This window comes from Acomys minous (assembly GCF_964271855.1).
Source record: "Acomys minous genome assembly, chromosome: 3".
NCBI lineage: Eukaryota > Metazoa > Chordata > Mammalia > Rodentia > Muridae > Acomys > Acomys minous.
This window is the reverse complement of record NC_140485.1, coordinates 108082586-108106766: the sequence shown is the minus strand read 5'-3', so window position 1 is coordinate 108106766 and position 24181 is coordinate 108082586. Positions and strand designations below refer to the sequence as shown.

Here is a 24181-nt window from a genome sequence, read left to right as displayed (position 1 = left end):
AAAAAAAAAAAACCCAAGAGGATGTATCACTGTGTTCCTTATGACACTCAGTCAGTATTAAGGTCCCAGCATAGTTTTATACAGAGTAGAGTCTCAGAAATATGTTTGTTTATTTGTTTCTGCTAGAGGATCTAAAGAATAAAATCAATTTATCACTTCATCTAGGTAAAGAAATAATATTCATAATTTTTTGAAGTCATTCTAGTAAATTTTACCACGTGGTGTTTCTGTGAGTTTATTATAATGAATTAATTTTATTTAGAAATTATTTTAATTCATTAACACTGAAACCAAAATGTTAAGAAAATTACGCTATACGAAACAGTAGTCACATTAAATTTTGTATACTTAAACCGTGTGATTGCGCTACCCTCCAGGACATTTTCTAGTTTTGTTTCTGCCTTGATAACAACCTCAAATCATTTTTGAAACTCTTCAGATCCAATATGTGATACTTAGAATAGCTTGAAATTTTCCCATGGAAATAAACACTCCTTATGGTCTCTAAGACTCTGCTATTTGTTAACCAATGTTCCAATTTTCCACGGGACCCTGACATTTAGTCTTTCATACACTTCTGTCTCATTGACCTCTCCTTTGCTTCATTCTTTTTACCCTCCCTCCTCTCCTCCTCAGAGAAGCGGAGGCCACTAAGGGGTACCAGCCTACCCTGGCACCTCAAGTCACACCAGGGCTAAACACATCCTCTCCCACTAAAAACACACAAGGCCATTCAGCAGTAATGGGATCCAAAGGCAGACAACAAAGTCAGCGACAGGCCCTACTCACATTGTTAGGGGAGTTACATGAAGATCAAGCTGAATGTCTGCTACATATGTTTTGGGGGTCTAGGTCCAGCCCATGCAAGCTCTTTGGTTGGTGGTTCAATCTCTCTGAGGCCCCATGAGCCCAGATTAGTTGACTCTGTAGGTCTTCTTGTAGCGTCTTTAACCCCTCCTGCTCCCTCAGTCATTCCTCCCACTCTTCCACAAAACTCCCCGAGCTTGCCCTGTTGTTTCGTTTCTGTATCTGTTTCCATCAGCTGCTGGATGCAGCCTCTCAGAAGACAGCTAGGCTAGACTCCTGTCTGCATGCATAGCAGAGTATCATTAACAGTGACATGGGTTGGTTCTCTCCCATGGGGTGGGTCTCAAGTTGGGCCAGTCATTGGTTGGCTATTGTGGGTAAATGACTCCACAAGACCTACTAACTTGGGCCCATGGGGGTTCCCAGAGACCGAAACCTCAACCAAGAAGTATGCCTGAACTGGTGCTAGGACCCCTAGGACCCCAAGATGCACAGCTTGGTCTTCATGTGGATCCCCCAACAACTGGAGCAGGGCCCTCTCTGACTCTGATGCTTCCCTTTGGATCCTATTCCCCTAACTGGGCTGCCTTGTCTGGCTTCAGCGGGAGAAAATGTGCCTAGTTCTGCAGTGACTTAATGTGCCACGTAGGTTGGTACCCATGGGGGACCTCCACCTTCTCTGAGGAGGAGAGGGGAAAATGAGGCAAGGGATGTGAAAAGGGGGAACACAATCAGGATGTAAAGTGAATAAATAAATACATTTTAAAACTTAAAACTATAACCTTAAGTAGGGATGTAGCTGCTGTTTACATGGCTACTGTGATCTCATATTGTTCTGTGAATTTCTCAGATCAACCAGAACGGTGATGTCTAAAAATCAGACATCAGACATTTTTATAAAGTGTTCAGTGACTTCAGAGAATCTCCGAGGGTTTTCTATAGTACCTCTGGACAAAATATGTAAATAAATAAATAAATATTCATATATATATATATATATATATATATATATATATATATATATTCTTTTTGTGTTCTTCTTTCTCTTTCTCACATGAAAGTTTACGGGAATTTTCCAGAAGCTACAAGATGTCTGACTTTGAAACAGACTAAATGGCTAAGCAGATATACAAATCCAACTGACTTCTAATTAGGTCAGACATTAACAAGACTCATAGAAATGTAAAATGTATAATCAGTCATTTTGCTATTTTTTGCCAAAATAATTAAATATGTCATAAAGTATGATATTAATGTTCATTGTAACAGATTTATTATTTTTAATAATTCAGAAGTATGTCTGATATTTTCTCAGCTTTAGTTTTTAAAATTATGCACACCAATTAAAACATAAATAGAAGTTGTTTGTGGTACTTATTGGTTGTTAGGAATCCTGAGACTCTAACAGAAATAAATATTCTGCTTATAATACTTATTCATTCTAAAATATCAAGCCATGTTAATTAAAAAGTTTAAATCATAGCCAGGAGTGGCGACACATGCCTTTAGTCCCAGCACTTTGCAGGCAAAAGCAAGCAGATCACTGTGAGTTTGAGGCCAGCCTGGTCTGCAAAGCGAGTCCAGGACAGACAAACACTGTCTCTAAAAACAAAAAACCAAATAACCAAACAAACAAATTTAAATCATTAGCTATCTAAAATACTGAGTGACTGTACCATGACTACAGAATATACTTTATCAACCTTAACTTGAAACTAAAGTTCTCAAATTTTTCTTCTCCTTTGCTTTCCATACTTGCTGCCAGGCACACAGTGTGGCCAGCCCAAGACCAGGGGCTGCATAATTCCAGGATTGAGGCATGGGGAGTTTTTAGAGACTTTTATAAGTAGAAAAATTACAACTAGCTGAGGGTCCCCACCTGCCTTGTGTTGTTCTTCTCCCACGCCAAAACAACTGAGGTGAGATATTAATGTCAGAAAGCAAGTTAGAGTCACTTCCAGAGAAGCCAATTCCCACACAACCACAATATGACTGTGTGAGACAATCCGTGCCCCATGGCTAGAAACTGTTCACTGTCACGTGGGCGAGAAAAAGTGAGTTTGGGGCAATGCTCCCACACTAGCTTCTCACCAGCCTTCCATAAGGCTGTGCCTTAAGAGGACTGCTAGGCATCCTGCTAAGATCAGTGACTTAGGCACTTCAACTTGCAGTTGTTTTGTTTTTTTTTATTTTTTTATGTTTTTTTTTTGTTTGTTTCTGTTTTTGGGTTTTGGGGTTTTTTTTGGGTTTTTTTGTTTTGTTTTTTGTTTTTGTTTTTGTTTTTTGGTTTTTTTTTTTTTTGCTTTATTTGAGTCTTTTGACAAAAGGGCTATATCCAATTGTCTTTAATCACTATGAAGTTTAATCTTTTGTTTGTTCCCCAGAGATTAGCACTAAACCTAGGGCAAAACTCTACTACTGAGCTAAATCCCCACACCAATTCATAATGCCATGTTGTTGACACAGCGCTCAACAAACAAATACTCTGTGAGTAAATAAGGAATATCTATACTCTTAAATATAATAGGACAAAGAACAATGATTGAGCACTCAATTTTCTCGCATCCTAGTTGAGTAATGATGACAATTATGATGATTATTGGATATTCCATTACTAAGAGATTTTTTTGTATTTGAGAGTCATGACCAACTACTGGCTTTGTCAGCTGAAGTGTATGTGTAACCACTAGCTGCTACTTCTGTTGTAATATCAGATCAATGTTGACCTCCTCCATTTCAACTCATCTTAGTTGACAAAATTCCTGAGAAGAATTTGAATAATTCCCTTTTATCTTCTGGAGAATAGAACTCCACTAGGGACTAGCCAGATGAGAAATACTGCTTACCAGAACTATTGCAAATATACTCGAATGCATATGAGAATTTTCTCCATTTCTGTCACTTAAAAATTTCTATTTCAAGAAGAATCTTTCTGTAACACAGACAAAAAGTCTGGTGCTACAAGTGAGCAAAGATGTAAATTCGGCAAGAAGATGAGTACTTCATGATCAAAGTTAACACATTACCACATAATTTCCCCCCTTTCAATGTAAGTTGGTGTTTCATGCACCTCTGGCCAAGGTACAAATGTAATGAACCATACCAGATGATTTACTAAAGATGATGAGTTATGGAGTGAACAGTGAAATATATCACTGCTTATAAACCACAAGTGCTAAAGCCTCAGGGTTCATCAAAAGTTGGTCAACCATATCAACAGAGCAGGTGGTCTGTAGGAATGAATATTTATTTACCAATAAGCCTGGACAGTATTTTAAGCTGAATTAGCAAAAAAATGGGAGGGCATAATGAAGTTTGATAATATCAATATTAATGTCTAGCACTCAACACCACCCTTCAGGGTCAGTATACTTTTATCTTCATAAATGGTTGTCATATATAGATTATGCTTATGTGTTTCTTTTAACTAAATAATATGTCTTTATAATATCTTACATAAAGTTTACCATACCAATCCATTCCTTAAAGCAAATACACTTGAAAATGTTGGTTAAATTACGTGTTGTGATTTTCTACAATATATTTATCAAATACTTTAACTTATTTTAACACAGTTCCACTCCATATCCACTTTTTCATTTAGTATCACTGGTACCTAATAAACATATCATTGATGCATGGTGCTGATAAAAAAGCAGATTAAACGCAGAAATGATTCCATTTTGTGTTCTCTTTACGTACCTTAATAGCAGTATTGAGTTGTCTAGACAATCTGTGCCCTTTTCTGTCATGCCTATGTAGCACAACATCGTCAACCACCTCCCTGTACTGTTTTAATATCTCCATGATTTGATGTTTATACCCACTGTCACTTAAAAAGCATCTTCTCCCATATTTCTTTGTGAGTTCACATACCCCTCCTTGGATTTCGAGAAAGGTATGTATTGAAAAGGAAGCTCACTTTTATGATGTCTGGATACTTTCTAAAGTTTCTTTTTTATAATGTATTTCCAGCTTACAATTCTATGGAAATATACTATTTTTACATGAATTGGATGTCCATTCCCCTCCACACATAAAACTATATAAACCATTTCAGTGCTCTTCATAAACAGAAGTATATTGGCACCTTCCAATTATGTCATGTCCCTTGCTTTGCCATGGAAATGAAGTCATACTACAGCACACAAGACCCCTGAAATCCTCAGTCTACTACTATTCTATCTTCTCGTAGAGATGAGCAGCAGCCAGAAAACAATGTAGCCATCCTATTTAAAATTTTAAAATATATTGTTTATTATTATCATTTGAGTTCAGTAAAAATAATTTAACTTAAGAATATAATAAGATATTTTGAGTAAAAATGATAACTAAGGTGTCTTATTGTAAAACTACTGTATTCAAAACTCTCTTGTTCTTATTCTCTAATGATGACAACAAACTTTAGGCACTAAATAATATAAAGTAACAAATTTCCTTTATTTAGGATGAATGTTCCTCTCATAAAATTAAAAGATCTATCTGTTGACCACTGAATAGCAGAAGTATGAACCTATTTTAAATATAACGTTAAGTAATTAGCAAGCAACATCAACGCATTTAATTTTTTCATTAGTGGAAATAATTGAACATGTATAATTTATGTATCACATATTAAACAATTTACAGAAAATTTCACCTGGACCACCATAAACAGAACATGAGGAACTAAAAGCTAATCTTATAGAGTCCAATTCATCTTCAGAAACATACTGTGTTCAGTTTGACTTTCTATTGCAAAATTACTAACTTCTCTAAGCACAATTAATTACCATGGAAATTAGATGTAGATATTTTGCTCTATTTACCTCTCTATGCTTACTCTTCAGAAAGGATCTCTTTACATACAATATTCAGTTTTGGAAAAAGAGCAGTTTATCCTTAAATTTTCTCTTTCAGTACTACTCTTGCTACTTGACTAGTTTAGAAATATTTTTGAGGTTATGGAAATTTTATTGTTAAATATTCAGTTTTTAATTTAATCGTATCTAGATTATCGATAATTTATCTTTCCATTTTCAGATTCTAAGAAAACGAAAAAAACTCCAGAAGGTAAAAGAAAGACTTGAAATACTTTCATTTTAGCAGTTGAGGGTGTCTAGTGCTTGGTACTAATGAGCCTTTATATAGTATTTTGCTCTTAACCATTTCGCCTTCAAGGAAAATCTAAATATGGAGTAGAAAAGGAGAGAAGAAAGAGAGAAAAGGCAGAGAGAGAGAGAGAGAGAGAGAGAGAGAGAGAGAGAGAGAGAGATATGTTTGACAATACTGCCATAAGAAATACTGAACCATGATAAAAAAAAAAAGTCTGGAGCTGGTGTTCAGGAAAAGCACACTTATCTTTCATGTGTAAGAATCAATAATCAGTTTTTAGCAAACACAAAATAACACCAATGACAACAATGATAATATATTGGTTACATTTATCTATCAAGAATATTTTCAATTGTTTCCAGATATGATTATTTTATGAGATACTGAACAATGTTTCCTATCAAATACACAAATTTGATTGTTTTAATCTCTTTTAAAATAGTACTTTTAGTTAGGAATTGAAATACAAATTCTTTCTCATGACTGCAATCATGACTCACTTGGCAGGAGGAAGACATTTGTCTTCTAAACTTATTGGATAAAGTGTTTACTCACATGTGTTAAGACTACAAGGTATAAATATCTCGGATATTAAGCAGAATAATTCTGGATCTATTCATTGCTGATCGATGTTCTGTCAATCAAGTCATAGATCTACCTGGGATAAACACTCACTGTGCAATTCAAAAGGAGCAGTAATGAGAAGGTTTGGGGCCACTCCACTCTATCCATTGGTTTTGTGAAAAATGTATCTCAAAATCTGTTAAGAGTAATGGTTCCTCCAAATGGATTGAACTAGAAATTGTCATAATGAATGAGTTCACACAGAAGCAAAAAGAGCTAAATGGTATATACTCACTTATATTGAGACACTAGTCCAAGGTGTACGTCCCCATGAAAAACTGTACCTACCAGGAAAGTGGGTCAGAGGGGAGGACATCCTATTGAGATTTTAGGTGTGAGAAGCCTGGGAGAATGAGGAAATAGAAGGATCCAGCGGGTCCTGGAAAACTACAGGCAAGTCTTGGCCCTGGGGTCCTCTGCAAACTATGGCAATAGCCAAGGAAAATATAGGCAGTAAACCTCGAACCCCTACCCAGACTAGCCGATGGACAGGACATTCTCCACCGTTAAGTGGAGAAGGAGATCTGACTTTCACACAAACTGTGGTGCCCCATATTTGACCATGTCCCTTGGATGGAGACGCCTGGTGGCACTCAGAGGAAGGATAATAGGTCACCAAGAAGAGACTCGATACCCTATGAGCATATACAGGGGGAGGAGGTCCCCCTCAGTCACAGACATAGGGGAGGGGAGTAGGGGGGGAAGTGGGAGGAAGGGAGGAATGGGAAGATACAAGGGATGAGCTAACAACTGAGATGTAATATGAATAAATTAATTAAAATATTTTTAATTAATTAAGTAAAAAGCCACAATAAAAAAAAGAGTAATGGTTCCTCATTTCTTTTTCTTTCAGCAGAGCAACCCAAGGGAAAAAGTAAGGAAATGCATGCAAAGTCTATTTGTACGAACATGCTGCCTCTGCGACTATAAAGTTGGCCTGCTGGTGTAATAATATTTCAAATTTTTTTGTGTTTAATGCTCGTAGACTCTATTTTTTGCCTTGTTCATTTTAGGTGTTTTATTTTATCTATTGACTTTTGGCATGCTTGAAAATGTGTAAACTGGAAGCCACAGTTGCACTGAAACTATAGCAAGCAGTCTCATACCTCATCTCACTCAAAATGATAGATAATAAAACCTGTATTTTTTTTCTACCATGTCTGCATCCCAGTGACACCCCAGATAATGATTGTTATCTGGTGACTTCTCCATTCTTAGAAAATGCTTAGTGGGCATAGTTTTCCAGACTATTCCCTATTATCTTCATGTTATCTACAAATTCCATGCCATAAAAGCATTATAAACTCATTGCAATAAAATTTCTAGGGATCTATTTGTTACACCATGCACTATTGCAAGTGCTTGCCAAACAGTACAGTAAAGCTATATACCTGCAGGTCTGTTTTTCAAAAGCGTAATATGCTTAAGAAATATAAACTAAAGTACAACTTAACAGTATTGTCACCAAAATTAGAACATTTCTAGGAAGATAGCGATATGGTTCCATTGACATTTTAAATTTCTTCCTTAAAATATACAGGAACTTTAAAATTAATGCATATTTTTGTACCCAATGTTAGGACACTGAAATATTCTGCTATAAACCTGATCCAATGTGTCTTGTGGCAAGAAAGAGGAAATTATGCTACAAAGCAGCCAGAGGGAGCAGTTTATCTGATAGAGCAGTGCATGTTCCTGCAGGTGTGGACTGATGCGTGTATGCTGCTGCCATGAGACCTGGCACCAGGATGCAGAAACCACACCATAAACCATCACACCTGCATGAATATGGAGAGCTTTTACTTAGTCTTTGAATCTCATACATTGCTAGTGTTTGATTTTTGAGAAATGCTGAAATTTATTCCCAATAATTGTTGTGTTTTCATCACTTTATAGCTAAGCCACACACACTTGTGTATACTTTTATCTAAGCCACACACACTTGGCCAAACTATTTGTTTTATTTTCTTTACTGCTAGAAATTGTGACAGGGGAGAATGAGTTGCCTAAAATGCATATGCCAGTACAGGCTTGCTAAGCAAAATTGTGTCTGGAGACTTTGGTGCATTGGCCGGAGACGTTTCTGTGACACTGTTTCATCCTAAAATTTGGTCTATGGAATTCTGTCAGTGTAAACCTCTCCTTATCTTCAGACTGTGTTCATCAGATTCAATGTTAAGAAATCTCTGCCTTGCTTTGCTTCACTGGGCCAATATGTCATCTTTGCTTGAGGATCTTCTTTTGATTCCATCGACAGGCTGTCAAGTCAAAGTGAGAATAGAAACACAAACAATAGCATTCTATATCAACTTTTTGCCTGCACTTCCTATAAAAAAAATAGTCCTCATTAACATGTCAGAGTTATCTTGAGACCTGAAGTGTGCCATTTCTCATACAATGTGGATAAGGAGGGCTTCACCACTTAAAGAGGATTCACTGTGTCATGTTCCCACTTGCCTCCTTCTTTTATCATAGTGCTTAAATATTCGTATCACACTTCTCACAGTCACTAAGTAAATCTCCAAAAAGAGAAAGTCCATATAAAATGTGCCCAGATTCAACATTTTCTAAGTTATTTTAAAACAACCCTAATAATTATTTTTGTTGTTTATTTTTTTACTCAAATTTAATTTGTGTTATTATAAAATAAGAGCAAGCCTAAAATTTTCCACCTTTAAGGAATGTGTATTATTTTTCTGCTTTCTACTTCTGAAAAAAAAAAAACATCATTACTATTCAGAATATTTCAGCGCTATGCTAGAGAACACACTCAATGAACTACAGAGAAAGGGCTACCCTGAGGATGAGAGAGTGACTCTTGTGAGTTACTATGGTCTAGCATCAGCAATGATCGAAAACATAAAATTATAATAATATTAACAATGATAATCTGTTTTAGAACAGGAAAAGAAAGAAAAGCACATAGAACCAGGTAATTATTTTAACGATTTCTATTTTTAAAAATTTTTACATTATTTGATACTTGAATACTGAATCTTAATGGGCTGTCACAGATTGTTGATACACTACCCCCACCTTTTTTTGTTTCATACAGCAAAATCACCAAAAAAGGAACATCCAGGTGAGTGAGACTGGTGTAGTTCAATTAATTTTCCAGAAGCCAAGCCTGAGGTGGGGTTATAAAGGCAATGCCAGGTAAAGGCAGGAAATCTGTCCATCTTACTGTGTGCTGAGCTCTTGACATAATATTAATACAGTCTGAGAGAAAGGAGACCAAATGCTGTGCTGTTCCCTTGTTGCTAAACATGTGTCTACGAAGTGGCAGCATCAGCTCCTCTGAGAGCTGTGTACACCCGAGACCAACTGAATCAGAATCTGCATCTCAGGAAGATCCCCGCGGATCCATTTGTGCAGTATCCGAGAAGCACTGTTGGTGGAAAAACACCAGACAAAAGTGGCTGATGGGAGGAGGTTTGTTTATCTCACAGTTGAATGGCATAGTCAGTCCATCAAGGCAAAGAGGTTTAAGTCAGTAAAAGTTACATCATATACACAGTCAGCACAGAGAGTAATGGATGACTGCTGGTTCTAGCCTGCTTTCTTCTCTTCGTCAGTCCAGGACCACAGCCCACGGATGCCCACAGCTAGTGTGGGTTTCCCCACTTCAGATCATCTGATTTAGACAAACCCTCACAGATATGCCTAGAGGTTTGTCACCTCAGTAGTTCTAAGTCTGTGACGGTGATGAACAGCGACAACCATCACAGACACTGCTTTAAAGAAAATTATAATAATAGCTAAGTAGTATTCCATAATGTATATGTACCACAATTTCTTTATCCATTCTTCTACTGAGGGACACTTAGGCTGTTTCCATGATCTGGCTATTATGAATAAGGCTGCTATGAACATGGTTGAGCAAATTTTCTTGTTGTGTGCTGGAGCATCTTCTGGGTATATTCCAAGGAGTGGAATAGCTGGGTCTTGAGGAAGCCCTATTCCCATTTTTCTGAGATAGCACCAGATAGATTTCCAAAGTGGCAGTGGCTATACTAGTTTGCATTCCCACCAGCAATGAAGGAGTGTTTCTCTCTCCCCACATCCTCGCCAGCATGTGATGTCACTTGAATTTTTGATCTTAGCCATTCTGATGGGTGTAAGATGGAATCTGAGAGTTGTTTTTATTTGCATTTCCCTGATGACTAAGGAGGTTGAGCATTTCTTTAAGTGTTTCTCAGCCATTTGATATTCCTCTGTTGAGAATTTTCTGTTTATTTCCAAGCCCCATTTCTCAATTGGGTTATTTGGTTTGGTGGTGTTTAATTTCTTGAGTTCTTTATATATTTTGGATATTAGACCTTTGTCAGATGTAGGGTTGGTGAAGATCTTTTCCCAGTCTGTAGGCTGTCGCTTTGTTCTCTTGACAGTGTCTCCAGCCTTACAGAAGCTTCTCAGCCTCATGAGGTCCCATTTATTATTAAAAACAAGGAATTCCCGAAATTTGTGGATAAGTGGATTGAGCTAGAAATGATCCTAATGAGTTAACCCAGAAGTAGAAAGACTCGAATGGTATATACTCACTTATATCTGCATATTAGCCCAAGGGGCATGTCCCACGAAAGCCTTCACTTACCATGAAACTGAGACAAAGGGGAAGACATCCTATTGGGACTCTAGATGAGAGAAGCATGGGAGAATAGCAAAATAGACGGATCCAGAGGGTCCTAGAAACCTACAAGTAAAACATTATGATAGGCAGATTTGGGCCCAGGGGTCCCGCTCAAACTAAGGCACCAGCCAAGGACAATACAGGCGGTTAACGTTAAACCCCTACCCAGATCTAGCCAATGGACAGGACATTCTCCACAGTTGAGTGGAGAGTGGGATATGACTTTCTCACGTACTCTGGTGCCTCACATTTGACCATGTCCCCTGGATGGGGAGACCTGGTGGCACTCAGAGGAAGCAGCAGGTTACCAAGAAGAGACTTGATACCCTATGAGCATATACAGGGGGAGGTATCCCCCTTAGGAACAGTCATAGGGGAGGGGAATAAGGGGAAAATGGGAGGGAGGGAAGAATGGGAGGATACAAGGGATGGGATAACCATTGAGATGTAACAAGAATAAATTAATTAAAAATAAATAAATAAATACATAAATAAAATGATATAGCTACCATTAACCAAAAAAAAAAGAAAATTATAATTAAAGCAGGCAAGATAAAGTAAGAATAAAACACTTCTTCTTCTGTATATGCACTTCACATAGTTTTACTTTAAAAATACAACATATTTATCTCCAGAAAATCTCTTTCCCTATTCTTAATGATACTTAACATTTTTTAGCTGCTCTGGAGTGGGGCTCTCAATATATCCACATCTTAAGGTTAGAAAATTAAAACCAAACAACCAGACCCCCCCAAAAAATACTAAAAGTACAGTGTATATGGGCACCAAATAATTTTCTTAAAGTTTCCTAATATTTAACCAGTTCAGGTAAAGTCTTTTACATGAAAATTTCTGAAATACTTTTGTCCCATCTTAATTTAGACACTACTTAGAGATTTATCTTTGTGAAAACTACTCAGATAATGTACCTGAGGTCTTTGTACACACGATCTCCCCCACCTCTCTTGTGTGCATGTGTGTATGTCTGTCATGTGTGGGTGTGTGTGTGTGCGTGTGTGTGCATGTGTAAGACATTTTAAACTGTGTGTGAATAAGTTAGGTCAAGGTTCATGTCTATGCAGACTGTAACCTTTAGATAGTGTAGGTGTGGAGATGTGTGTGTGTGTGTGTGTGTGTGTGTGTGTGTGTGTGTGTGCATGTGTAAGACATTTTAAACTGTGTGTGAACAAGTTAGGTCAAGGTTCATGTCTATGCAGACTGTAACCTTTAGATAGTGTAGGTGTGGAGATGTGTGTGTGTGTGTGTGTGTGTGTGTAGGGGTGTGCATGTGTGCTGGTAGACATTATTGTCAGCTGCTTCTATTACAGTTCATTGTATTTAAAAGCAAACAACATTCATTTAATATGACGTCAAAGCCAAGTAAATGCAGCTGAAGTTTAAAATGTTAAAAAGTTATAGCCCTTGCTATAACTATTTCTGAACCTAAATTCTCATTCTTTACCCAACTTTGTAATATTTCCTGAAATGAACACATTCCTCTTAAGCTTCTTTAAAATATTTCAATAGCATCACTTTTGTTCCTTTATAATAACTTCTAATGTGCTATAATAATTCTCTTTTCTTTGGGGGGTTTTAACCATTAGAAGTTAGAAGACACAGACTGGTTCCAGCTCTTTATTCTCCAAAATACCTGTTACAATTCCAGATACACAATGGGCACTTGATAGCAGTTTATTAGTTGAAGAGAAGAACATAAAATAGAATAATAATTGGTTATAAAGTTTAAAAAATGACTAATTTTCAGACACATAATTTAAGAGATGAAATAGTAGAATGTTTTATTATTTCACTTTAACACTCCAGCTACTGCAACTCAGAAAAATGAATATTTTATCTACAATATAGAGTGAAACTTATTTATTCAAGAGTGCATTCACACAATGAAACAACACATTTAAACATGTACATGGAAGGGTAAAACAGATTGTAAAGGATCAAAAACATGTAGAAGCTTACTCAAGTATTATATGATAGATTTTAAGTGTTTCAGTGGGTCAGTATTACTGTCATGTATTATCACTAGGTACACTAGTCGAATTGCCTGGGACCGGTGGATGTTGATCTTCAGGTGCGAATACAGAACAGCAGCTTTCTAATGTTCTGTTTTGTTTTTAGAGACAAGGTCTTTCCATTTAGCTCTGCTGCCCTGGAGCTCACTATATAGACCAGGCTGGTCTCACACTCACAGAGATGCTCCTGCCTCTGCTGCCTGAGTCCTGGAAGTTAAGGTGCGCACCACCAAGCCTGGCTACTTAGATATTTTTTCCCGTTAACTAAATTAATCACATTACAGCTTGACCCCTCCCTTCTCTCCTCATAGCCCGACTCTCATATTCAGCACCTCCCTTCTCTTCTCTTCTCCTCAGAGAAGGGGAGACTCCCATTGTGTACCAACCAATCCTGACACTTCAAATCGAAGCAGGACTTAAGTACATCCTCTTACGCTGAGGCCAGACAAGGCAGCACAGCTGGGGAAAGATATCCAAAGGCAGGCAAAAGGGTCAAAGACAGCACCTGCTCTGATTGTTAGGGTACCCACATGAAGAACAAGCTGCCCATCTGCTACATATCTGAAGAGAGCTAGGTCCACCCATACACGCTATTGGTTGATGGTTCAGTCTCTCAGAACCCTCCTGTGGTTAGTTTACTCAGTAGGTCCTCTTGTGGCGTCATTACATGTCTTGTATGCACAACACATTTTGAGTCTAAGGTTTTGTGGGTGGGTTGGTATCCCCTTCCCTCCACTGGGAATCTTACCTGGCTACAGGAGGTTGACACTTCAAGGTTGTATTGCTCGAAGTCTCCTCTGGGGTCACACCTCCTATACACCTTGGAGGCTTCCTTATCCCACAGATGCCTCCCACCAGTTTCTGTTTTCTCTTTCAGTCCTCCCACATAACCCCATTCTTGTTCCCCAACCCCATTTCTCTACCCACCTCCTCTCCCACCCACTTTTCTCCTTTCATTTACTTCAGATGTCTATTTTATTTCCCCTTCTGAGTGAGGTTCAAGTCCTTCTTCGTTACTTAGTATCTTTGGATCTGTGGATTGTAGCACTGTTGTCCTGTACTTTATGGCTAAACTCCACTTATAAGTGAGTACATATTATGTGTGTCTTTCTGAGTCTGGGTTACCTCACTCAGGATAATATTTTTCTAGTTCCATTCAATATCTTGCAACTTTCATGGTGTCCTTGTTTTTAATAGCTGAATCATATTCCAATGGGTACCTCATTTTTTTTTATCCATTCTTTAATTGGGAGACATCTTCGTAGTTTCTGTTTTTTGGCTATTACAAGTGAAGCTACTATGAACATAGTTGAGAAAGTATCCTTGTGGTATGGTAGAGCATCTTTTGGGTATATGGCCAAGAGTGGAATAACTGGGTTTTGAGTAGAACTATTCCCAGTTCTTTGAGAAACAGCCAGAATCCAAAGTGACTGTAGCAATTTACACTCCCACCAGCAATGGAGGAGTGTTCCCTTTGCTCCACATCCTGGCCAGTGTGTGCTATACTTAAGATATTTTTTAAAGTGGAGTTACTGGGTAATTTGTCAGCTTATTTTTTTACTTTTGGAGCAGTGTTATGGACTCTGGAAAATGCATTTGCCTAAATATGGCAGCAGTCAAGCCCTTTGATAATTGCTGAAAGCAGCGTACATGAAGCAGGAGTGAATGCTGAAAGATGTGGGAACTCTAGCTCGACTGCTGCCCAAATCTGTGGCCCTTGAAGTCCATTTCCAGTATTATAATTGCTATCTTCCTATGAATTAAACCTCAAAGTTACTTTAAATAATGGTAGACTACTAACTAATGAAGACCCCGTTTTCTCTTGTCGTTGCAGCTCCAAGTGAAAAGCATGGAAAAGCAAGTATGTTGAGCAAAACTTGATAAGAGAATGTTTTAGTAGCCAATTCCCTTGCATTTTCTTTTTAGACATCGCTTTTTGAGACTCACTTGTCCATGTTTAATTAATTAATTATTAATTAATTAATCTATGATTGATTGCTATGGTGAAATAACATGCAAAATAACTCATCTGCATTTTTGTGTGTTTGTTCTTATGAAAATTTGTCTGGAGAGCTTTACTTTGTGAGTTTTCAGTTATGTAGACTGTATTTTCTGTATTCATTTGCTTGTTTTTCTATCTCGCATAATTAGAAATAGTTTTATTTTTATGCATTTCCTAATTAATTATTTAAGGATCCCAATAATTAATTACTTGATCAACTACTAAGTAATGTAATTTGTCTACTGTGAACATTTCATTTCAATGAAATGTAGCCATCCTAAAACTTTACTAAAATTTATTTTGTAGAGTTCTAGTTCTTTTTTCATGTTTATATCCTCAGATTAGGAAAATTTTGGTAACTGATAGGTTATCATGACACATGCATCAATGACAGCTCTTAGAACATGTTTAAAGAAAGTGAGTCATTGCTTATTCATTTTGATTTTATAAAATACAGTTATTTCTGGTTGGGTGTGGTGGTGCAAGCCTTTAATCCCACCACTCAGGAGGCAGATGCTGGTGGATTGCTGTGAGTTCAAGTCCAGCCAGGTCTATACAGAGAAACCCTGTCTTGAAAGTCAAAAAAAACCCACAGTTATTTCAATACCGCTATTAATATATATTCTTGTTAATAAATATTATGTTCAATAACAAGCATTTCCTTTTAACTAACTTCCTTATGCTTTATATATAATATTAATGATATAAGCAGCATACACTATAGAAAGCATTTATATTTTTGTTTTGAGTTAAAGGTGCATGCACATTGATTCTAGGGCTGGCATATATGTAAAGGAACCCTATATTCTACTTTTGAAACAGTATATAATTGAGAAATATATCACAGAAAAATTGGAAAACATTAGCTAATTTGATGTCTTTAAAAAAATAGAACGCCATCATTGCACTTGTTTACAAAGACATTAAAAATTTGGATACATTAAAAAAGAGAGTAGTTTAAGAAAAGAGAGATGACTGAACAGTTAAGAGCACTTACTGCCCATCCAGAGGACTTGAGTTCTTGAGATCAGTTTCCCAACACCCATGATGGTTAAAAATTGCTTATAACTCCAGTTTCAGGGTGTCCAATGTCCTCTAATGTCATCAGTGGGTATCCAAAGCCAGAAACACGCATAAACATGCATGAACATATGCATGCATGTGCACATATACACAAACACAAAATCTTAAAGTAAAGAAAATAATTTTCATGACCTATAATTTTGTTTATATTTTCAAGCAAAGTTGGAGTTAAAGTTCAATGTAAGGCTAACTGGGACTTTGTGTTACAGATTGTTGAGTATGCTAAACCACGGAAATGCATAATCAAGAAAATGCACAGAGTTAAACATAATTTTGTATCACTCAGAAAACTTTAGATTGAAAATCACTCAGAAAATTAACATTTCCCACAAGAATATGTAACACACAGATAAAAATATTCATCCATACGAAAAACCTGGAATTATGTCCATCTGTGCAACACTGTCCAATCACATTTTGAAGAGATAAGCATCTTTTGAAGTAACTAGTAAACTAAATTGTCAAATCACTTAAGCCCAATATAAGATTTGAGGAGTTAGTATTCAACCCTTTGTGTGCTTGGGAACTTTGAGCTTGACGTGAACATTATTCTTCACTACAAAATTAATTTAAAATGTTTCATAAGTCCTTGATTCTTTAAACTACCTAATATCATTATTATTACACATTTTCTACTGACCTTCCTGGTATTGAACTAATAAAATATAACATATTTTACACAGTAACTATAGACCATCAAGAGCTATATAGTTAAAGCCTAAGATCCAAGTTACATGTTGTAGATACTTTTGAACAGTTAACTTGTACAATTTGTAGGCATTGCCTGAATATCTGGAATACAGTTTTCTGTTATTTTATATCATCAATGGTATGTAAGATAGTTTTATAGATAGATAGATAGATAGATAGATAGATAGATGAACAAACATCAAGCATGTTTGTGATTCAATGTGGTAACAATGTTATTGAATTTAAAAGGAAAGGTGAGGTTGATAGGAGAAGGAATATTCATGGAAAATTAATTTTCATTAACACTTGATTCATAGCTAGAAAGTACATTGTGTTGGTAGGGCAGAACTATTTATCCCAGCTGCAATGTCATGAATTAAAGTTGATGGAGGAAGGATGTCTTGGATGAGGTAGAAAGACCAAACCTAGATTTAGAATTTCTGCAAGTTGATATAGACTCTTTTATCTATCCAAGTGCAAGCCAAAAAATGTCTCCACACACTCATTTTCCACTCCCTGTGGTCATTGGAATGTATGTATCACTTTTAACTTTGGATATAACGGTGCTTCAGCTCGGCAATATGATTTGTTACCTCTATATATGACAAAGCCAGTGAGGTTTTAAAATATAGCTTATGTAGTGTATGTAATACTATCGCTAGTGAATCTTCAAAGGGGCATTATGTTCATGCTACTTATTAAAAGACACGCTGGCATCATCTCTACTTCACTGTGAATGATCACTTCAGGCATCACTGCTGTTCAGCAATTCAGGTGTTAGATCACATAGTTCACGTTCCCTACAACTGCCCTTTAGTCAACTGAGTTGTGAGCAAAATATTTACCTTAGAGAAGATGAAAATGAAAAATTTGTCTATATACATTTTGTACTTGAAATGGCAGCAAACATTTTCGCCCTCTCATTTTAGCACTGTACATATTTTTGTACAGCAAGCCACCAGTAAGGTATAGGTTTATCAATCTGACTCCACTTCAGTGTCCTGGTATGTGGAGCTTTAATCTCCCCCTCTCCTAAAATGTGCTCTAGAACTATTTGGGAGCAAGCAGTATGATGAACTGAAGAGTAAGGAAAACTTGAATGTAGGTATTTATCATTGCAATAGTAGAAGCAATTTATAGCAAGGGAATGGAATGTTATTTGAATATCACTGAAGTGTTTCTGAAAAACAGTAATATAGTCTTATTCTGACCTGGTAAATTAGTGATTGTAGAGTCTCCTGCTGTAACCACGATTTCATAAAATAGTTAGCTAGGTTTCCAGTACCAGAGATGGTGTCCCTCTTGCAGAAAGGGTATTACGTACAATTACCCACTGGTTACCACCAAGGTATGTGTGCCAACAACGCACCTGTAGGTTTGTCGCAGCACATGGGTCATTTATATGATTCATAGGCATCATTGCCAGGTGGGGCTGTCCATTGCCTCTCTTCCTTGGAAGCTTGTGTGGTGGCATCTGGTATCGTGAAATCTAGATTTCAAGGAGAGAGCATTGAGGTACATTCTAACTGAGGAGTCTCAAGACATTGTTTCTGAAGTCCTGAAGTCCATGGTTTCTTCAGCAATAAGGACTTACCTTCCACCTCTGAGTAGTAGCCAGTGGCAAGAGTCACAAGTTGTATGTTTTAAGAGTGTCTTTGGTAGCACTGGCCAACAACTCAAAAGCGGACTTCTTATAACTAGTGTTTAGCTTTCTGTTAGGTGGTATTTGACCCTAGTGGAAGTCCCATCAGCTCAATGAGAAAAGCTCGTTAAAATATCTATATGCAGAAATATAAAGTTAATTTCTTGAATCACAAAGAGACTTTTAAAACTCTATGGAAGAATCTAAGATATAAATTTTTAAAGTTTATGTATTTTACTATACTACAGTTAAGATCTTTGTCAGTAGATACCATAACTAGTGGTAGCAATATACAAATGCTAAGAAAACTAAAACTGCAAAAACTGATAGTAAAGAACAACTTCTAATAATGAAATGTTTATAAAATGAGATGAAACAATTATAAAGATTTCTTACTTCATCATTGTTTTGTTTTCCCCTGTTAATTGTAGAAAGCTTTATCTGTTTTTGCTTCAAAATTAAATATTTTGTTCTAGGTTCACCATTCTATATTGTATCTTTAGTGCAGCTTTCCTATTTTCCTTACTGGATATTCAGACAACTACCCCCTCTATAGCAAAGCTTTGACTTTTAAATTTTGACTATTTTTGAAGCAGCAATAGGGTTATTATCTTTTAATATTACAGCTAATAGTTGGCAGTGCTTACAGTGTCAGATTCCTAAATAAAATATCCTTCACTATCTACATAATTAAAGAATGAACAAAGAGGGTCTTTACATTATCTTCCCCAACATTAATAAATCACTTCAACTGTGCCCATATACTAATACTTTGGCATCTATTTTTGTGTATAATAAGCCACTTTTATCAGGGCTGCTTACAGAAGAATACAATTTTGATATCACAGAGTTATACCTTGGAAGGGAGTTTAAATAGGGTTAATTTATCAGAAAGCAAAAAGTAATGCTAGTGTTCTGTTGTTTTGCTTTCTCAGCAGCTTGCTTTTCCCTCTCTCTAAGACACTCTGTGCATTTTATGTTTTGGCTATCTGTGTTGTTGCCTGACTATAGTACTCTATGTTATTGTTCTGAAAATTCTGATTTCCATTGCTGATTCTTAAATAACTGAATTTGCAGAAGCTGAACGAGGCAAAGAAGAGATTGCTGCTGCTTCAACCAAAAAGGGTAAACACAGCTGAAAAAAAAAAAAAAGCTTATATGACTATAACTCTATCCTTAAGCTTCTAACTTACTGTCTCTGCGGTGCTGGGGGAGGAGCATTGCTTACTGATTTTGCTATTTCACTGACACAGAAGCAGACTTTGCATGGTACTTGGAGCATCTTTGTTAACAGGGTTTTGTGACTAGTTCTCAAGTTCTCTATTGCAGTCAGTTTTTGGTCCTCTAGATCTATAAATCCAAATTGAAATATAGCTTTGGACATTTTTTTTTGTAAATGTGCTGCTTAATGTCAATATGATTTCAGTTACCCATACGGCATTTGTATTCCATACACTAGTTTTTAAAAATTGAGTATTGAATAAATTAAAATTTGGCTAAGAAGACTCACATAAAATATTCATTGTGTGTGAAGATAGTACAGAATTAAGACATATATTCTATGAGGTGCTGACATAGGGAAGTCTTGCTTTGAGAAGCAAAATGAGAAGGTTCAAGAGAAATCGTAATTCTAACAATGTCTTTATAAGCATCTCATTAAAATATTTAACACATATACTTTAGTTATATATATTAAAGATCACAGAAGTCTATGCACACATATATTCTACTAAAATGACATTACGTATTTTTATAAAAGTTACTTTATATATGTCCAAAGGAAAACTATATAAATTGTAAGACTAAGAAAATACACATGGTACCTATTAACATGTTTCTTCTAAAATGATATATATAAGCATAAACAAATGTACTACATTTAGTAATGTGTTTCATGCATTGCTATTAGTTGATTACATCTATGACTTGGTATATATCCATGTACATGTTTGTATCATCTTAGGTAGGCACATCATACTATGTTTAATTGATAACAATTTTGAAATAACTGACAGAAGACTAAATTAATGTAGCTTTATGTGGTATCATCTTCTGAAAATGACATGTTTCATTAAGATTGTATGGTGTAAATAATAAAGGAAGTCATGATATTATGAAAAGACTAGGGGTATTAATAGACAGTAAAACAAAGTCATTAATTTAGGCATTGATAGGTGGACCTCACATCTTTCAATAAGGCCAGGCTATTGATAAATTTGAAGGCAAGAAGGATGAAAGTAAGATACATTTGAATCCTTAGCTAAGAGCGACACCGACACTATGTCCAGAAAACAGTAGGTGTTTTCTTCTTTAATTTGGTTACAGATAATCATCTTTAGGTGGGTGTGATGATGACTAAAATGGCAAATATTGGGCTACTGGCATAGGATTTGTGCGTGGATTGAGGCATTTTACCTTGAGTATGTAAGGTATAAATACAAGCATTCTTAGGTTGCAGTTCAGCTATGTCAAAGTAAAAAGTGATATAAAATAAAAACTGTACAATTAACCATCAGAGCCCTCAACTGAGGATGTCATGGATTCATAACCTGGCCACCGTTTTTGTTGGAATGAGGCTCCTTGGTAGGCTTCTAGAGCCAAATGACACAAAGCATATTTATTGACATAAGCTATTATAACCAACTACTATGCTAATTAATCATATATCAATTATGGCTTAGCTATGGCTCTGCATATTGGTTTGGCATATAATGAAAGAATGAGCAGAGCACAAGTTGCTTCCAAAGTTATCGTAGGGACTCACATGATTGACACATTTCCAAAACAACATTAAAGCTGTTAACTGGCGTACACATTCCCTTTCCTCTCACATGCAGCACATTTCTCATTCCCTCATGCGTACACCACCGGAGCACTTGACACCTTCTAATTTCACACAATTAAATAAAACAAGAAAATTGAATCAGAGCTGTTTTTGTTTCCAAGTTGACTTGGAACGAGGGACTGTACATAACACAGTGAAAGCTATTGATCTTGTGACATAAATTTTTCAAAGAATAATTCAACTACAATATAGTAATTAAAGTACATTGTACTAATTTATAGCTTGTATAAATTATTTCCCCTTAATAGTTTATTTGAAGAGACATAATATTACATTCTTATTTGATACCATCTGTTTTGAAGCTTACACTTTTTTACCTATTTTTCTTTTTTTTTTATTTTTTATTTTCAAGCTTTCATTTTTTTATTTTTATTTTTTTATTTTTTATTTTTTATTTTTTTTCCTTTTTTTTCTTTTTTGGGTTTTTTTTTTAATTAATTTTTTCTTGTTACATCTCATTGGTTATCCCATCCCTTCTATCCTCCCATTCTTCCCTCCCTCCCATTTCCCCTTATTCCCCTCCCCTATGACTGTTCCTGAGGGGGATTACCTCCCCCTCTATATGATCATAGGGTATCAAGTCTCTTCTTGGTAACCTGCTGTCCTTCCTCTGAGTGCCATCAGGTCTCCCCGTCCAGGGGATATGGTCAGAGGTGAGGTACCAGAGTGTGTGAGAAAGTAATATCCCACTCTCCACTCTACTGTGGAGAGTGTTCTGTCCATTGTCTAGATCTGGGTAGGGGTTTAAGGTTTACCGCCTGTATTGTCCTTGTCTGGTGCCTAGTTTGAGTGGGACCCCTGGGCCCAAATCTGCCTATCATAATGTTCTATTTGTAGGCTTCTAGGACCCTCTGGGTCCTTCTACTTTGCCTTTCTCCCATGAATCTCACATCTAGAGTCCCACTAGAATGTCCTCTCTTCTGTCTCTGTTTCCTGGTAAGTGAAGGCTTTCGTGGGACATGCCCGTTGGGCTAATATGCAGATATAAGTGAGTATATACCATTTGAGTCTTTCTGCTTCTGGGTTAACTCACTCATTATGATCATTTCTAGCTCAATCCATTTATCCACAAATTTTGGGAATTCCTTGTTTTTAATAGCTGAATAGTATTCCATAGTGTATATGTACCACAGTTTCTTTATCCATTCTTCTATTGAGGGACACTTAGGCTGTTTCCATGTTCTGGCTATTATGAATAAGGCTGCTATGAACATGGTTGAGCAAATTTTCTTGTTGTGTGCTGGAGCATCTTCTGGGTATATTCCAAGGAGTGGAATAGCTGGGTCTTGAGGAAGCCCTATTCCCATTTTTCTGAGATAGCACCAGATAGATTTCCAAAGTGGTTGTACTAGTTTGCATTCCCACCAGCAATGAAGGAGTGTTCCTCTCTCCCCACATCCTCGCCAGCATGTGGTGTCGCTTGAATTTTTTATCTTAGCCATTCTGATAGGTGTAAGATGGAATCTCAGCGGAGGAAGTCAAATTATCCCTATTTGCAGATGATATGATAGTCTACATAAGTGACCCTCAAAATTCCACCAGAGAACTCCTACAGCTGATAAACACGTTCAGCAAATTGGCTGGATACAAAATTAACTCAAAAAAGTCTGTAGCCTTCCTATACACAAATGACAAGCTTGCAGAGGAAGAAATTAGGAAAACTACACCCTTCTCATTAGCCACAAGTAATATAAAGTACTTAGGAGTTACTCTTACTAAACAAGTGAAGGACCTGTTTGAAAAAAATTTCAAAACCCTAAAGAAAGAGATTGAAGATGACATGAGAAGATGGAAGGATCTACCTTGCTCATGGATAGGGAGAATTAACATAATAAAAATGGCCATCCTACCAAAAGCAATCTACAGATTCAATGCAATCCCTATCAAAATACCTACACAATTTTTTAAAGACATTGAAAGTTCAATTCTGAACTTCATATGGAAAAACAAAAAACCCAGAATAGCTAAAGCAATCTTGTACAATAAAAGGTGCTCTGGAGGAATCTCCATACCTGATCTCAAACTGTACTATAAAGCAATAGTAATTAAAACAGCATGGTACTGGCACAGCAACAGGCTGGTTGATCAGTGGAATCGAATCGAAGACCCAGATATGAATCCACACACATATGGTCATTTGATTTTTGACAAAGAAGCCAAATCCATTCGATGGAAAAAGGATAGCATCTTCAACAAATGGTGCTGGTCTAACTGGATGTCTATGTGTAAAAAAAATGCAACTGGACCCATATTTGTCACCTTGTACAAAACTCAAATCCAAGTGGATTAAAGACCTCAACATAAAACCAGAGACACTAAATCACTTAGAAGAAAAAGTGGGGAAGAGCCTGGAACATATTGGCACAGGAGACAACTTCCTGAACAGGACACCAATAGCCCAGGCATTAATGTCAACAATTAATAAATGGGACCTCATGAGGCTGAAAAGCTTCTGTAAGGCAGATGACACCGTAAAGAGTACAAAGCGACAGTCTACAGACTGGGAAAAGATCTTTACCAACCCCACATCTGACAAAGGTCTAATATCCAAAATATATAAAGAACTCAAGAAATTAAATACCACCAAACCAAATAACCCAATCGAGAAATGGGGCATGGAACTAAACAGAGAATTCTCAACAGAGGAATATCAAATGGCTGAGAAACACTTAAAGAAATGCTCAACCTCCTTAATCATTTTTTACCTATTTTTCATTCAACATCAACTTATAGA

General features: G+C 36.5%; 1 protein-coding gene across 13 annotated transcripts in view; it reads left to right on the top strand.

The window, feature by feature from the left end:
• The window catches only part of TRDN (triadin), a 355846-nt gene that overhangs the window by 208805 nt on the left and 122860 nt on the right, over positions 1-24181 (top strand). For 10 of the 13 annotated variants that reach the window (XM_084777414.1, XM_084777409.1, XM_084777411.1 and 7 more), the window contains 6 exons: positions 5830-5859; positions 7379-7399; positions 9425-9457; positions 9581-9607; positions 15020-15046; positions 19680-19727. In XM_084777414.1, coding sequence (XP_084633540.1) covers positions 5830-5859; positions 7379-7399; positions 9425-9457; positions 9581-9607; positions 15020-15046; positions 19680-19727 — 186 coding nt within the window. Of the gene's footprint in view, positions 1-5829; positions 5860-7378; positions 7400-8226; positions 8253-9424; positions 9458-9580; positions 9608-15019; positions 15047-19679; positions 19728-24181 lie in introns of those variants that run through there. The other 3 variants (XM_084777410.1, XM_084777404.1, XM_084777403.1) reach the window with 3 other exon arrangements.